We start from the raw sequence: 17,070 nt of genomic DNA on the forward strand, positions 1-17,070 counted from the left end.
TCTGATGTCTGGACAGGCTGTGCTTATGGCAGAACGGGGAAGAGAGATTCTGTGTTGTGCTTTCCTTCAGCACCTTGTCTTGTGGTTCCCAGTCCTAATAGTTACTGGCTTTGGGCTACATTAAAGGAGGGGCTGCATTAAAGGAAGGACTGACAGTCTCCCCAGATGCTGTTCCATTAATATGGGGCATACTGGAACGCTGACGTATTTTAGCAAAGCACTTTTTCCTCCCCAAATGCTTTGGGTTTGGGTACTGAGGAACATGATGGTGCTCATAAGCTCATGTTCTAGCGCTGCATAAAACTTCAGATCAAGTGTTGAAAAGCTTTAACCTATTTTGATTCACGTATTTACGCTTTTGCTTTTCCATTGCAGCCACACAGTCTGGCCAGATGTCTGGGGAGGGTAAAGCTGGTCCCCCAGGAGGAAGCTCACGAGCAGCATTTCCACCTAGTAATAGAGGGCGAGGCCGTTTTCCAGGTGCCATTCCAGGTGGAGACAGATTCCCTGGACCGGCAGGGCCAGGAGGGCCACCACCACCTTTCCCAGGTAAAATAATTCATATGTGGAGTTTCAGTTTCATCTGTGGGGTTTTTTTTAATTAATGTGGCATACTTATTTGGGAAATTATAAAGATAAAGGCAATTCAGTAACGTGCTATAATCAGTGTTCACAGCTGGATTGTAGGATTCAACAATATTTCTTTGTTGATATTCAAACAGGGAGTTGTACTTCCTAAATTTGATAGCAATATAACAACATCTTTTAGAGACATTCTTTGTAATGTGTCAATGTACATATTTTTAAAGTATGAAAAAATAAAGATAGATCAGGTTAGCAAGTAGACTTGTCTTTAGTACAGTGTAGTTCAGATTTTCTGAATTGCTGTATGGGGTGAGAATGCCTGTGTTGCAGAGCACAACGTAACTCTTTTCCTTACTGCATTACAAGTTTGCACATCATCAGAAATTCAACTTTGATTCATGCCCACTGACAGGTCAGTTAGCTGGCACTTAGAATACCACAAATTCGAAGAGGAGGTGTTTGTCTTTAGTCAGGTATCTTATATGGGAGAAATCTCTGTTAAACAATCAGGCTTGCGTTGCAGTCAAGTTCTTGTTTCAGCCTAAGTATTTTTAATAAATGTCATTCAGTAGTAGATTGTTTACTAACAGTCAAAGGAACACGGTCAGATTGAAAAAGCACTAATGAGGACCTGAAAGTAGGTTTGGATACTGCATTTACCATATCTTCTCCAGTACAGCTTTTCCCATATTTTTAATATATATTGTATCTTATGCCCCATTTGAAAGACTAGCTGCAGGTCTAAGGAGGATGCAATGTTTTCAAGTTTTTGTAAGCTTTTGGGGGTTTTGGTAACAATAGCAGGTGGTTAAGTGATTGGGGGGTGAGTTGTCAGTTTTCAAGTTAATGTTCTTTTAACATATTGATAATCAAGCAACTGTTAAAAATTTTCTAAGCTGCTGGACCCAAAGTGGGACCATGCATGTCTTGTGTAAGTTGCAAATTGTTCAGTGAGGGTTGTTTTTGTTTTTTTGTTGTTTTTAAGAATAAAAAGGCAAGAATTTTAATTATTTCACTAAGTCTTTTATTTCTTTATATTTATTAACTCTATTTTATTTTTTATTTATTTTTTTTTATTTTAGCTGGACAGACTCCCCCACGTCCACCTTTAGGTCCTCCTGGCCCACCAGGCCCACCAGGCCCTCCACCTCCTGGTCAGGTCCTCCCACCTCCATTAGCTGGACCTCCTAATCGTGGTGACCGTCCACCACCACCAGTTCTGTTTCCAGGACAGCCTTTTGGTCAGCCTCCACTTGGGCCACTTCCTCCAGGCCCTCCACCACCAGTTCCAGGCTATGGGCCACCACCAGGTCCGCCACCACCTCAGCAGGGTCCACCTCCACCTCCGGGTCCATTTCCCCCTCGTCCACCTGGCCCTCTTGGGCCACCCCTGACTCTTGCTCCTCCTCCACATCTCCCTGGGCCACCTCCAGGTGCTCCACCACCTGCACCACACGTGAATCCAGCTTTCTTCCCCCCACCTGCCAATAGTGGCATACCTACTTCAGACAGCCGTGGCCCACCTCCGACAGATCCATATGGCCGACCTCCGCCATATGACAGAGGTGACTATGGGCCACCTGGAAGGTGAGTGCCTTTGGTGTAATGTGCTTGGTAGCAGATTTTACTCCTTTTGTAGGAAGCATTTGATTTTCCCTTTTAGTGCAAATGTTAGAAATAATGAAAAATAGGGCTGGAAGGGATCCCAGCAGTCTTCTGATTTGCCCCTTTTTACTTCTCTTGGTGAAATATCTCTCAGAAACATGTTTGTAGCAGTAAGAAAATCCTGAAATGCAACACCAGTAATCTCACTTTCCCTTTTCAGCTCTGAACTGCTTGTCTGCACTATTTGTAGTTGGCGGTGTCATCATTCCATGTGTTCTACATGCAATCTTGTATATCACTTCTTATGCAGCAGCTTCTGGTTGCGCTTCTGTGTTAACTTGAAATTCTGACTTGTGCCTTTATCATTGTGCTTTGCAAGCTGTCTTTTTAGAATGCTGTGGACTTCTCCTTTTTGAATATGTGCATATGTTGAGTACAGTGCCATACCAAGCTCATACCATTTTTATCTTTCAGCAGCTCTGCTTGTCCCTTTTGTCTTTAGGATTCAATTAAAAGTTAGTCTTTGTCTCAAAAGCCAGGCATGAATTTACTGCAAGACTTTTATCTTCCTTTCCTGTGAAGATGCTTCTGCTCAGTTGGTGCAATCTTGCTGTGTTTGTAGCAGTGGCTTTTCCTGTGGTTAATCCTATCTGGGACAGAGTTCTTGAGTCTTTCTGACTTGACTTGTCAAGTTTTTCACATCTTGTTTGAAACATGTTTTTCATTTGTGCTTTCAAACATCTCTGTCTTGCTGCTGTTTCTTGATTTTCACCATATTTGTATTTGTCACAGGAAATTTTGGGATAAATTGTAAGAACGACACTTTTAACATAGTTACATTTGGATTTTTCAGTTGTGATTTTACTGTTAGCATGAGAGATGCTTCTCTTGCTTAAAATGTTTTCTGCAAAGACACTTTGATTCATCTTTTATCACAAAGTTTAAAAAGCCCCACGCATCTGTACATACTGTGTTCATACAGAAACTATAGAAATTCAAGCATATGGCTTAATTGCCTGAAATATAATAAAACAATAAGGTGTTGGTTGTTTTTTGATGGACAAAATCGAGGTTGTCTGCAGTTTATAGAATGTCTGGGGAGGGAAGGAGTGGGAATAGGACAGTATAACTTACTGTCCAGTATTTTCATTAATAATGTTAAAACTATCATCCATAACTATTTAAATTGTCATTAATTATATATCATAGGCGTTTCACTGGAAATAACATGTCCATAAGAGAAAAATTACATATTCCATTCTATGGGAGGCACACGAAAAATAATACTCAAAACTCAGGGAGGTATGAATTTTTAGACATTTCCTCTTATGCTAAACTGGCTATAGGATCTTGTTCCACTTCTTGCAATTAAGAGGATAGCATTGCTTATTATTCTGCATTTTCTTTCTACCAGAAGAACTAACACTGTTCTAGAAATATCAAGCAGTGGGCCAGTTTAACAGTCTCAACATTTGTCTCTAACACATTTCTCTAAATTTTCTATATGATACAGAGACTGGCTAATAGGACACTGCAAAACTTTTGGGAAAATTTTTGTGTAGGTTAACTTCTGTTACTTTGGAAACCCTATATAGGTAGCTAATAATTAAAGTACAAAAGTGTAATGAGTATGAGGATTCTGCTTTATTGCTTCCTCCTTACTGTGACCAGTTTGGAGATCAAATTGGAGCACCTTGAACTTGACCAGAAATAAAAAACCAAAATCAGCTGTAAAATGTTGAAGTATCATTCAGAAAATTGAGTGTTTTAAAGATGATAGACTGTATTTGTTTTTCATAAGTTACAGCATTCTGGTCTTAGTTAAGATCTGGGAAACAGGATCATATAGTTCTAAATCCAGTACTGTTATAAAAATGATCTCTAATTTTGCACAAAGTCACATTGCCTATGTACATGTATTTCCACATCCATTCAATTGGGATAATATCTGCTTACATACCTTCAGGGATTTTATGAAAATTATAAATATTTGTAAAGCACAATATTAAGTGCTGCTGAATCTTCAAAATAGATGGGATGAAGAAGAATAAGTCTATTTATACAGCAATGTCTTAATTGGGTGTTTTTTTTGGTGGTTTTTTTTTTTTTTTTTTAGCTTTCAGGATTTTATACTGTAACATGGTCCCTAACAAAAACCAAACCCAGATCCTGCTTTCTTTTCTGTTTGTCACTTTGCTTAAAGTTGCAAACTTGGGTTGTTAAAACTGCAATGATATCTTCTTAAGTGTTTCTTAACCTTTTAAATACTAGTTTTATTGCTTGCAGAGAAATGGATGCTGCAAGGACACCTCTAAGTGAAGCAGAATTTGAAGAAATCATGAATAGAAATAGGGCGATCTCAAGCAGTGCCATTTCGAGAGCTGTATCAGATGCCAGTGCTGGTTAGTAAAACTCGATTAATGTGTTTGCTATTCTACCCATCTGAAAAGAGTTTATAGTTTTTCTGTTAGGAAACTTGCAGCCCGGAAGCCCCATTTTCATAATAGGAGGCTGAATGTAGGTACAACCTATGACTGATTTTGTACTGTTCTCCAGTTAGTTTCTGAGAATGCTTTCTGAGTACTGGTCTGGACAGTATTTTAATATTTGGTTCTACAGTAAATGGTCTGGATGGCTGTTGAAGAGAAGATACTCGAAATGGTAATACTATTGCAGATAAAAATCTTTGTTTTAATTTGCGTAATTTTCTGATCATGATCTTATCATTTTCAGGGGACTATGGAAGTGCTATAGAGACCTTGGTAACTGCAATTTCCTTAATTAAACAGTCCAAAGTATCTGCAGATGATCGCTGTAAAGTACTTATTAGCTCTCTTCAGGACTGCCTTCATGGAATTGAGTCCAAGTCTTATGGTTCTGGATCCAGGTAAAACTTTCCTCTTCTGTCTGCCCTTTCTTATAAAAAGGGAAGGTATAGCGCAGGACTAGTTCACAGAGAAGAAACTAAGTCATGTAAGAATGTTCTGGATGAGGGGATTGAGTGTGCCCTCAGTAAGTTTGCACATGACACCATACTAGGTGGGAGTGTCAATCTGCTCGATGGTAGGATGGCCCTGCAGAGGGATCTGGACAGGCTGGACCGATGGGCTGAGGCTAATTGTATGAGGTTCATCAAGGCCAAGTGCTGGGTCCCACACTTGGGTCACAACAACCCCATGCAACGCTACAGGCTTGGGGAACAGTGACTGGAAAGCTGCCTGGCTGAAAAGGACCTGGGGGTGTTGGTCAGCAGCTGGCTGAACATGAGCCAGCAGTGTGCCCAGGTGGCCAAGAAGGCCAACAGCATCCTGGCTTGGATCAGGAATAGTGTTGTCAGCAGGAGCAGGGAAGTGATTGTCCCCCTGTACTCGGTGCTGGTGAGGCCGCACCTGGAATACTGTGTCCAGGTCTGGGCCCCTCACTACAAGAAAGACCTTGAGGTGCTGGAGTGTGTCCAGAGAAGGGCAACAAGGCTGGTGAAGGGTCTGGAGCACAGGCCTTGTGAGGAGCGGCTGAGGGAACTGGGGTTGTTTAGCCTGGAGAAGAGGAGGCTGAGGGGAGACCTTATCGCTCTCTACAACTACCTGAAAGGAGGTTGTGGTGAGGTGGGTGTTGGTCTCTTCTCCCAAGTAGTTGGTGATAGGATGAGAGGAAATGGCCTCAAGCTCCATCAGGGGAGATTTAGATTGGTTATTAGGAAAAATTTCTTCACGGAAGGGGTTGTCAAGCATTGGAACAGGCTGCCCAGAGAGGTGGTGGAGTCCCCATCCCTGGAAGTGTTCAAAAAACAGGTAGATGTGGCACTTGGGACGTGGTTTAGTGGGCATGGTGGTGTTGATGGTTGGACTGATGATCTTAGAGATCCTTTCCAACCTTAATGATTCCTGGTTTTCACTTCCATTAAACAATAATCCAGCCACCAAGCCAGGAAGCATGAAATTAATTATGACTCTACCCTCAATTGGTTTAGTGGTGGACTTGGCAGCGTTAAGTTAATGGTTGGACTGGATGATCTTAAAGGTCTTTCCCAACCTAAACGATTCTGTGATTCTAAGAAGCTTAGTGATTTGCTGAGCTGCACAAGAAATGTGTGAAAGAACCTAATGGGGGTTTCCCAAACTTAGCTGCCTTTTAATTAACTGTCTTTTCAAAATTGATCTGACTAGCTTAAGTTTAACTCTTAGTTTTATTTAGTATCCTTTCCTACATGGTATTCTTGCAATGTGTAGACTTCAAAATAGAAATATCCTTTACTAATTAAGATGTCCAGTGCATAATTTTATTAGAATTTGCTATTGAAAATTAAGGGTGAGGGTATTTGACACCAGTTTTCATTTTGCTTAAAAGTAATTTTCTCCACACTTGTCACACTTGAGTCCGGGGTGGGGGAAAAGTTGGGCAGAATGATTTTGCCTGTTGTCCTTTGTCATATAAATGTAAAAATTGAGAGTAGGTAGATTTGAAATTAATGAACTTTTCTACCTAGTACAAATAGGAGATTGATACTTCTTTCAAAACTTAAATAATACCCCTTTCAGAGTTAGGACAAACAGTGAGCCTCTAGTTCATTTGGATACTGTAGCAGTAGTGTAGTTGGCTTTGAATATTAAAAACACAAAGACAGCTGGTTTTGGCACATACTTTCAGTACGCAGATTAGCAGCCATGTTGTAGTGATCACTGGAGGTATGGTGCGCTCCCCCAGCTGTTTTCAGCCATCTTGTCCTCCATTCTGAGTATGTACTTTCTGACTTTTCCTTGATAGATTAGAAAGTGGATGCACCTTACTATCAGTTACAACTGAGGTCTTAGCCATCACCTTTTATACCAGCTATCTTTCATGCTATATACAAAAACATCACAGTGAACAGGTGTTTCTCTCATATGAAATTCATACCGTGAAACAGAATACAAAATTGGCATGTGGATGACTTGTATTTTGAAGAAAAATTTAATGAAGTAATTTCTTTTAGAAGACGTGAGCGATCCAGAGAGAGGGACCACAGTAGGTCACGAGAAAAAAGTAGGCGCCACAAATCACGTAGTAGAGATCGTCACGATGACTATTATCGGGAAAGAAGCCGTGAAAGAGAGAGGCATCGTGATCGTGACAGAGATCGCGACAGAGAACGAGACAGAGAGAGAGAATATCGTCATCGTTAAAGAAGGTGAGCATCTGTTTCATGTTCTTGAACTTTACTGTTACTGATTTACTAAAAGTAACTGCTCTAGGTTTGGGATTATTTACACCATTAATACCTGCATTTAAATGGTCCCGCAGTATGTACTGAATCACTTTCTCCTTGCAGCATCTGTCATGAACATAGGTAAGTAACGACAGGTAACTGGTCTCGGGAGGGAGGGAGTATTTGTGTGATTATCTTCTGCAGTTTGCATGCTGCCTTTTTAATTTCAGGTGGTATTAATGTTTGCAGTTTTTATGAAATGCAATTAAACCAATTCTTAAAAAAGCAGTAAGCCAGACTGATAAGTCTGCTCTCTTTGTAATCTTAGACGATTATATTAAACTTATGGTTGTATTTCTTGTATTTTAAAATAGTAGTTTTGTATTTTAAAATCTACTTGTGTAAGGACTGCAGCATTGAGCCATTCGTATGTCATGTGTGGATTATTTCAATTTAGGGAACACATGTACATACAGTTGCTGTCCTTGCACGAATACAGCGTTGTTTTGTTGGTTCCCCCCGCAATGAGTTTTACTCAAATTCAGGAAATACAGCCAGACTTTGCTGCTTATTTTATGAAACGTGACCTGTCAGTATCTTCTCCTTCTAGCTAAATTCAGGTGTTATGTTCAACAAGATTTATGATCAGTTGTTCCCCACCAGCCTGATTTTTCATTCCCTCCCCGCTCTGGTAGTGAAGTCATTTTCTGAAGACTAGTAAACAAATGTATGACACAAGGATTACGTCTTTTCTGGTTGTTCACAAACTAATGTGTTCTTTTATTTCATGTATTTGCAGTCTTGCATGCGTCAAATGTCTAGATAGCTACAGAGTAGCATGCTAAATGATAATTTTTTCAGTGTACTGCTGAGAGCTTTAAAATACATAGAAATGTTCATCACATTATATAATGTACCATTTTGAGGATTGGGAATTCAAGCTACCCATGATTCCTTATATGTGATAATTGGGAAAACCCCTACCTGTTAGTTTCTCTGCAGTAGTCTTTTTTCCTTTTTAGAATAATTTCCCACTACATCTACACTCAAATTGAAGCTTGTGGACTTGCCTGTCTGCCTAGCTTCCATTTCTTACATTTACCCTCAGATTTAGTTTCCAGATTTGCATGTGGTATTTATTCATGGAAGTTGATTTATGGAAGTTAAAGAGCAAAACTGTTTAGAAATCATATAAAATATAGTATACTCCTAAGTGAAAATATAATTTTGTATTAGTTAAACATAAATTTTTCAGTTAGGCTTTTGTGTCACTGACTTCTTTGGGAGAGAACAAATTCTGATACTAAATGGTCTAGTCTGCTGAGTATTAAGTGGGATGTTGTCTTGGGTTCATATTCTAAGAGGGACACACAAAGCAGTAATCAACCTAGAGAAGGGAAGTCAAAGACTTAAGTAGGAAGGTGAAACGTGGCAGCTGAAATAAAGTTGGCAGTATATATCTGTTAATGCCACTTTTTGTCATAAAAAATGGATTGGTAGAAATACTTCTGCAATTGCATAAAAACAGCAACTGTGGTTCTTAATTGTAAAATATCAGAACATAAAAATACAGATTTAACAAAAGTAAATGTAGTTTCTTTTGTTGAACTGGATTTTTACCTTTTATGATGAATGAGTGTTTGTGATATTTGCAAATAGTTGTTAATAATAGGAGGTAACCATTACGCTGAGTGATGGATGCATTTCCAGAGTGTTTTCCTTCTGGTGGAGATGAGCAAGCAAGCCATACTAAAAATTGTTAATAACCTGGAATTCAAGATAATTTTTTTTTACCCTTGGCATACTTTATTAATCTAGCTTTAATTTTTGTGTATTTTAGTGTTGTGCATGTAGATACGGAGCTTCTGTACCAAGTACAGATTCCCTACCCTGTTACCCGAAGAAAACATATCAAATAGCATTAGGTTGTATTTTCTAATTTCCAAAGCACAATTTTAAAATGAGACTGTGGTTTCGGTCTCAGTTCAGGTGGGATTATATATGCAACTTCCTTCAACTTTGTTGTGTGCTGGGACTTCTCTTTTCTTTCAGAGGGGTTGCATAGGTAAGATTCCCTTGTGCAAAGAAGAGAATAGGTCCTAAACACTTGATTTAAAGGGCAAATTTAGTATTCTGCATGTAAATGAAAGCATTTGGTATTTTTTTAAAGTTAAGTTGTAAACATTTTGTCTTGTTGCTGTCTTAATGAAGAAGAGCTTTATTGTAGTTTTGTTTATACACACACACATATATAAAAAAATACAGTTATCTCCTGGTTTGTATGTTTCATTTTCACTAAGATGTATGTTGCCATACATTTTTTTTGTTTCATTCTTTACATTGATTAATATTCATAAACGGATTTAACAGTCTCAGTCATTTAATAAATATCAGCAGTGCTGAAAAGAGTTACTCCCCATATTACTGTGTTTTGCCAGATAACATGAAGTTGCCTCTGTGCCTGCAACCTATGAATGGCACCTATACTTCTCCTTATTGTGTACCTATAGCCTAACTGTGATACTGTACTGGCATTTTTTTTAAAATGTTACACATCTAGTTTAGAAGGATTTTAAAGGTCCATTGTGCACATTTTTGTATACAGTGAAATTCAGTTTGTACTGTATTACATTTATAGAGATGGGTTAAATTGGAATAACTTACTAAATGTGTTTATAATAATAAAACTCTATTAAAAAATTTAGATGTACCATAGCAGGTATTTACATTTCTGTTTGTACACTTCATGGTTGAAAATTAAATTCTTGCAAGATTTTGTGCCTTCACTTGAGTAAGGCTTCACATACATTGATAATCCATTCTACAGAATTACTATAAACTGAATGTTTCCTTGAAACATCTTGCTTTTGCTTGTAGAAAGCCTATAGATATAAAGGAGAACAATAGATTTAAGACAAATGTCTAAGCTGTATTAGACAAGAAAACTAAGACTCCAATAGAGTGATATTTAGAAGGATTAACAGCAAAATTAATGTGTACAAACAGAATAGTAATGTAACTTCATCAGCATGAGTCCTGACTTTTTTTAGACAGATTTTTTTTTAGTTTAACTGATACTCAATGATGTACTTCTAGCTGATACATTGTCCCAATCTTAATCTGTCTGAATTTCTATAACTGCTGAATGTTAAGTTTTTCATTTTATGTTTTTGTTATTGATTGATTATTTCCTATTTAAACTGGATTGGACTGAGTTGCAAAGACAAAAACACACTAACATTGTAACAGTTGATATGTATGTAGACTTTGTACTCCATATTTCATGTTTTTTTCTCTGATTTTTCTGCTCTCAAACCACTGTAAGCAAAATAATTTCAAGTCTAATGTACTTCTGAGGCTCATATGCTTCTTCAAAAACTGCTCTCAGCTCTCAAATAGTTTCAGCTTTGGAGTGATCTAAGAACTAACATGGTTGGATTTTTTTTTTGTGTTAGTAGGAGGAGAAATGTTACTGATAGTTTAAGTAATATTCATTATATTTTTGCTTGTGTAAGTAGGAACTGTCCTGTAACAGTGTGTTAGCAACCACTTAAACATCAAGTGAAGTATGAAATTAGCCTTTTAAGAAACCTTGTAAATTAATACAAAAATGCTTGGTTTTGTATGTTATTTTAATAATAAGCTTTGAGTTAATAACAGAATTTTCAGTGAATCATGTGGTGACATTGTTCAAGACCTGGGTATATGTACCTGTCTAGGATTATTCCAGATCTTCTTAGTATTAAGCTATTATGAACGTTATTTACCTAATCTCTCTTTTTTTAAAATGTGTATTTTTGAGGAAGCACATATGTGGGGCTGGCACTATTCTATTGCATCTAGCATTCATCAGAGAAATCATGCTTTGTGCATCTGATTCAGTATTTTCAATCCACCATAGAGTGAAAGAGGCAAGTAGTGCCACTGTTTCATGTGCTTCTTGATGTCTGTTTTATGGCTATTCTGGTGCTTTACAGAAACATATAGTTTGTTTCTTAATGTTCAGTGATTTCTCTCATTTTCTTGAGGGTGATAAGATGATTCCAAAAACAAACTGAAAATCTTATGCTATTGTTTATTTTCAAATGCATAACTGCATAACTTTTATTAATTTTTTCCATGAACGTGTTGCTGTAATTTTGTTGTCTTCTGAGGTGTCCTTAGACACACTTATATTTCTGTGTTCCCCACATCCTGTGCTTTTTTCTTTTGTTTGTGAAATCACTAGTTTTGACAAATTTGAGCTGTGTGAAAGTTCCCCAAGAAACTTTAAGGCTTTATAGCATTTGAAACATAAAGAAGTTACTTGCAAGTGAAAATGTTGGTTTGATGCAGTGTTCTCCAACAAATGAACAAATCTCTTTTTTTTTTTCTTTTGCTCATTGTGGTTTGAGAACTAACATTTCTTTTTACAAAAAAAAAAAAGAGAGAGAAATGAGAGAGAGATCTTCATTTTTATGTTTTCCTGTGGCAGCCTGATCTACCTTTTTGTGTCTTCCTCATATATTAATGTGAAAGATACTTCCAATAATTCACATCTTTTTAATTTGTAAACTAAAGATTGAGTTTTCTGAACACACCTCTGTTCATCAGTTATTTTTGGTGACTAGACACTAGGCTGGGATAGTAGGAGAAAGACATACGATGAATGAAACTAGTTTGTGAGTGTTCTGTGTAAAATTATTTATAAAATCAGGAAATTGTTCTGGTGTTGATCTTTAAATTATACACTAAGATTGAACAAAGACCAGGTAAGTACATTAATAATGGGGGGGGGAGAAATACGCAACAAATGGAAGAAGGTGCTAGTGGTGGTAAAATAGTGTGTTTGTACACGTATGATGAACAGAATCACATATGTATATCGACTTACACAGAGAAAGACAAATATAGAGTCAAGCTTGAAATTCCTTCTTTCTCGCTGTGTTATAGCTAAAACATAGTATTTGGAGGTTTGTAATGTTCTGGAATGTAGGTTAAGTTAAAGGTTTTGGCTTTCAAGCTGATACTTTCTGTGGGATTTTTGCTTTATGTATTTTTTTTTCTTTATGTGTAGAATAAAATAAAGGAGAATTACATGAAGTAGTTCTTAGGAGCCGTTAGGATATAATGACAAATGTTTATCATGCATTTTACTGAAATGTGAACATGGGAGATTGAAATTCGGTCTCTGAAAATATCAGAAATTACTACACTACTATAAACTTGAGGGGTATATGCACATACTGCTTTAAACTACTGTAGAATCCTCACACTTCTAAAAGCTGTTTAAAGCTTTTTATATGCTTATTTGGGTAATTGGAATTAAAGGAAAAAATTAGAGTTGCTATTGCAAGATGCTTTATACATATAAGAAATCTACTGGTTTTTGTTCTGAGAGTGTCTGTGAAAAACAATGCTCAAGTTGCATCTTGCATAAATACAAAAATGTTTGATCACTTAAGTTCTGGGATTTCATTTGTGAAATGTTCTGGCATAAAACCTAACTTTTAAACCACAAAATAACTATTTAACAGTTAAGTCTGAAATTTGGGGTTTATTAGTAGAAATGCTGAGAAACTGATCACTGTATGGTGTTAAATTGTACAAACCTAACACATGCTTGGGACGGGTAGCTTATATGAGCTTGAGGCAGATGGAAAACAGCATTGCCAAGAAGTACTGACTAGAGATTTAATTTTTTTTTTTTAACGTTGTTTCTTACTTCAATATTCTACTTGCTTGTAGAATACTGAAAAGGGCTGAGCATGAAGGTATAATCCATACAGATTTATTTCTTCCTTTTGGAACCACAAAGGTTCCTGGTTTTGCCAAGATACAGTGGCAGAATATTTGGAACCAAAATGTACACCACTTTGGATTTTAGTTGGTCGTGTTTTTCAAAATGGAAGTTCAGCGTGGTGCTGACAATCTTAAGAGCCCTATGTTGAAAAGCATTAATCCTAAGTCCAATTTATCGTGCATTCTTTAAAGTTCCTGTAGTTCCATAAGTACACTTAGAAATCTAGCAAATTATTCCCAGGAACTAAAGCTTTCTTATACTAGTATTATAAATCATATATATGGTGCTTTGGATCTGTTGACTGTCGCCGTAGAAGTGATAAAGATCCATAATTCTTGCCGCAGCAATTGTATGATGAGAGCAGCAAATTCTGACATGCAGTCTCACAGCTGTCATATACTTACTTTCTCCACTAAAAAACTGAGATTTTCCCCTGTCTGTGTGTGCTAACTTAGCTCGCAACTCTGAATACATCTTCTTGTGGAGGCAGCACTTTGTCACTTGCTACTAATTAATTTTAAAAAGTACCTAACACCTATGGAAATTTTGGTCTCTGGGGAAGGAACTTCCTCAAAAGTAGTTATTGGTTGATACATTCATGACTTGGGAACAAAGTCTGCAAATAAGAAAAGAAATTCGAGTCACTGCTTTGGATTTGGGTTAGTTTATGTGCATACTGTAGTGTAGACCCTACTTGGTTATACGTGGTTTTTAGTCATTATTAACAGTCACTTTGAGGAAAGGAAGAAGAAATGTGTCAATTGTTCATGCAAAAATTGAGTACTTTGTTTTCCCAACTGCTTTGAAATTATTATACTGGTAGAAGAATATTTGACAGCTGTGTACTGGTGCACGTTCATGAAATTGCTCCTCTGAATGTCTTGTTTTTCAAATGAACAATTTAATGTGTTGGGTTTTTTGAACAATTTGATTTAAACTATTTTGAAATTATTGAATGTTGAAATTGTGAATTATTAATGAAATGAAGATAGCTAATTGTTTTGTAATGGAATTCAACTGAAATCCAGTGTATGGAATTATACCATCCCAAGTATTTTGTGAACTCTTACAGTAATTAACTCTGAATGGTGTGGTTCCTTAATTTGCCAAAATAGATGAGAGTAGGAAGTAGGGCTTGGGTTTTTTCTAGGGCAAGTAGGTGAGGAAACCTGCAAATCTATATTGTATTACTTGAAAAGTGGGTTCTTGTGATTAAACTGCAAGCGTGTATTTTTAGATGTGTGAAGCCCATGCTGCTTGCTGCTAGTCTGAAAATTTTGAAGTACTGGTATCAGATTCTGTGCACTTTTAAATGTTACTGAGCTGTGAGCCATCCACTTCATTATACAATCAGTGCATTACTTAAATGTCAAACCAGCTTAAAACTTCTGTAAGTGAGCAGGTAAAAATGTAAAAATCTAGTTGTGGCAAAATTACCTTACGTGCTTGTTCGTTTACTCTTGCAGAATGCATACTTTAGGAAATGTTCTCTATAAATGTTTCCATCAGTCACGGGAACAGTAGCTATTTCTTCCTTTATCATTCGATACTTCAACTGTGAAATTTATATTCTTTCAACTTTGTTGTACAACAACATTAATTTTATTTTTAACTATTGTATTAGAAAACAGTTTCGTGCACAAACAAGTAGCTACTGCTTCTGGGTATTTTGTGTTAGTTTACATTACGGTGAAGTAGATGCACGACTTGTGTATGTATAGATAAGCCAACAATTTTCTGTGTATTATGGGGACTAGCAAAATCTACATCACAAATTTTGACACATTACAGCTGAAGGAAGAGGAACATCGTGCAAGGCAAGATACAGTCTTCAAGGAAAGATGCTTGTCCAGCAGTTTGCTTCATGTGATTGAACTGAGCCTGTAAGGATTCATGGATAAAATGAACAGGAATAGATCTGAATAAAGCAAATCTGCATACATGGTAACCAGTAGCTCTTTTACTTTTTTATGTTGCTTAACTGTTTTATTTGAGGGAAACCTGTGTGATTTAAACCTTATAGCTTTTGCAACTTTATTACTGGTTATATACATTTGGCAATTATATAATGTGCAAGCAATTGGAAAAAGTCAAGTAAATGCTTGTTTTTATAGTAGTTTGTTCATGTTAAACTGTTCATATGATAATGTCTGTACACAGCACCACTTTGATTACAGTAGATGTAGTGTTGTAATAAACTGTTTAATGGGGCTGATGTGTAAAGCTGTTCAAGTTATTTGATGTTTACACCTCAGGGAAAGTCTTGTGTTCAGCAATATTTAAAGATAATGTTACAATGAAAACATTGATGCTGTCTTTAAAAACATCGCAATAGTTCTTGCATATGCCTCAACCTAATCTTGCATTCAGTGAGTTAAACATACTAATGTTGCTCTCACACATTCAATTTTGATATGAAAATAGGTGGTTACATAAAACCTTTAATGCTATTTTGCTTTCTAGCAGTGTTTACCTAGGTGGCTTGTGAATTTGCTAATTGACATATAAAACTGTAAAAACTGCAGTTCTTTGTGGTCTGTTTTTTTGAGGAGAGGTGGTCCCAGGTCTGTGACTTTAGCACGCTGAAAATTTTCTCTCTCATACAACCTTGATCCTGATTGACACTACAGTTAATATAAACTTAAACTGTTCATGTGAACCTAAACTGTCCATAATAAGGGGTGGAAAGGTTAGCTTTAAAAACCAAACCAAAACCCTGCAGTTGTTTACAGTTTTATAGTAATAGTGCTTGTGTGTGTTCCCCCTCCACCCCCAAGGCCGTAGCAGTTTGTACATAGTTGTATATTAGCAATGTGCCAGAAGAAACCAGATGTTCCCATTTTTCAGACTTTATGGGTTTGGTATTTTCTTAATACTTCGGGGTTTATTCACACATGCATATAAAAGAGAAGGTACACTTGTATGTCCTTGTTCAGTGATGGGCAATATTTAATGTCTTAGCAAAAAGTGGCGCTAATTAAATCTGTCAGATGAGGTTTTGTAAATTTACCTAAAAACAAGTTATTGGAGCTCACAGTGGAGGTTGACTTCAATTTATAAGAATTTGTTTTAAATTTCATTGTGTGAAATGTGAATAGAAAGTGCATATAAGTTGCAAAAACTTAGTTTCTGGCAGCCTTGCACAAAGGCTCACTTTTAGTCTACTGCAAATCGTTATGTAACGGATGTATTCTTCAAGTTTTCACTTATTCAAATAGCTGCACTTCATGTTTTAAGTTAAGTTTCAAGACCTCAGATGGCTTTAAGAGGCAACTCTTAGGCAAATCTTCATTTCTCCCCCCCCGATTTTGAAGATTTCACAGCCAACCTAAAATGTTACCCTGTTCAGGAAAGCACTTAACTCCATTTGGTTTTCCAGAACATTTAAAGCATGTGCTTACATTCCATAGATTTCAAGGAATGTAAACATATGCTTTAAGTACCTTATTTGCATACATGAGTGATTTTTATGCTTTACTGAGTTGGGACCAGTAGCCTGTGCAACTGTGAAAGTTTTGCATAAGTCTGAAATGCTCTAATGCTTTTGTCACCTACCACTCAGCCAGGTTTCCTGCAGCCAAGTTGATGCTGTTGGACTTGGCTACAGCTTCAGACTCCCCCCCCCCCCCCTTTTTTTTTTCCTTAAATTGTGTACCTCAGTTCCTCATGCATGGGATCACTGGTGTTTATTGAACTATTTGCTACTGAGAAGATATTTGACATGTTTGTTTAATCCTGTTTGCAAATGAAAACTGCCTTTTAAAATTTTGTAAAACTGAAAGTTGTATCAAACAAGTCCTGACTATTTCCTGGTCTTTGTGAATAGGTGTTGGTTACAAACAGAACAGTACTATTGTAATTTTTTTTCTTTACTTAAAAACATTGTTTACTGCTGTGTGTAATAAGTTTAAGG

General features: G+C 36.9%; 1 protein-coding gene across 3 annotated transcripts in view; it reads left to right on the plus strand.

The window, feature by feature from the left end:
• CPSF6 (cleavage and polyadenylation specific factor 6) overlaps window positions 1-16,800 on the plus strand; it is a 28,803-nt gene extending 12,003 nt beyond the window's left edge. For 2 of the 3 annotated variants that reach the window (XM_075728324.1, XM_075728343.1), the window contains 6 exons: window positions 376-549; window positions 1,668-2,172; window positions 4,477-4,592; window positions 4,924-5,077; window positions 7,163-7,357; window positions 14,949-16,800. In XM_075728324.1, the coding sequence (XP_075584439.1) occupies window positions 376-549; window positions 1,668-2,172; window positions 4,477-4,592; window positions 4,924-5,077; window positions 7,163-7,352 (1,139 nt within the window). In that variant the 3' untranslated portion in view covers window positions 7,353-7,357; window positions 14,949-16,800. The remainder of the gene's footprint in view (window positions 1-375; window positions 550-1,667; window positions 2,173-4,476; window positions 4,593-4,923; window positions 5,078-7,162; window positions 7,358-14,948) is intronic. The other variant, XM_075728334.1, reaches the window with a different exon arrangement.
• The last annotated feature ends 270 nt before the right edge of the window (window positions 16,801-17,070 follow it).

The sequence above is a fragment of the Pelecanus crispus genome, chromosome 1 (assembly GCF_030463565.1).
Source record: "Pelecanus crispus isolate bPelCri1 chromosome 1, bPelCri1.pri, whole genome shotgun sequence".
Lineage (NCBI taxonomy): Eukaryota > Metazoa > Chordata > Aves > Pelecaniformes > Pelecanidae > Pelecanus > Pelecanus crispus.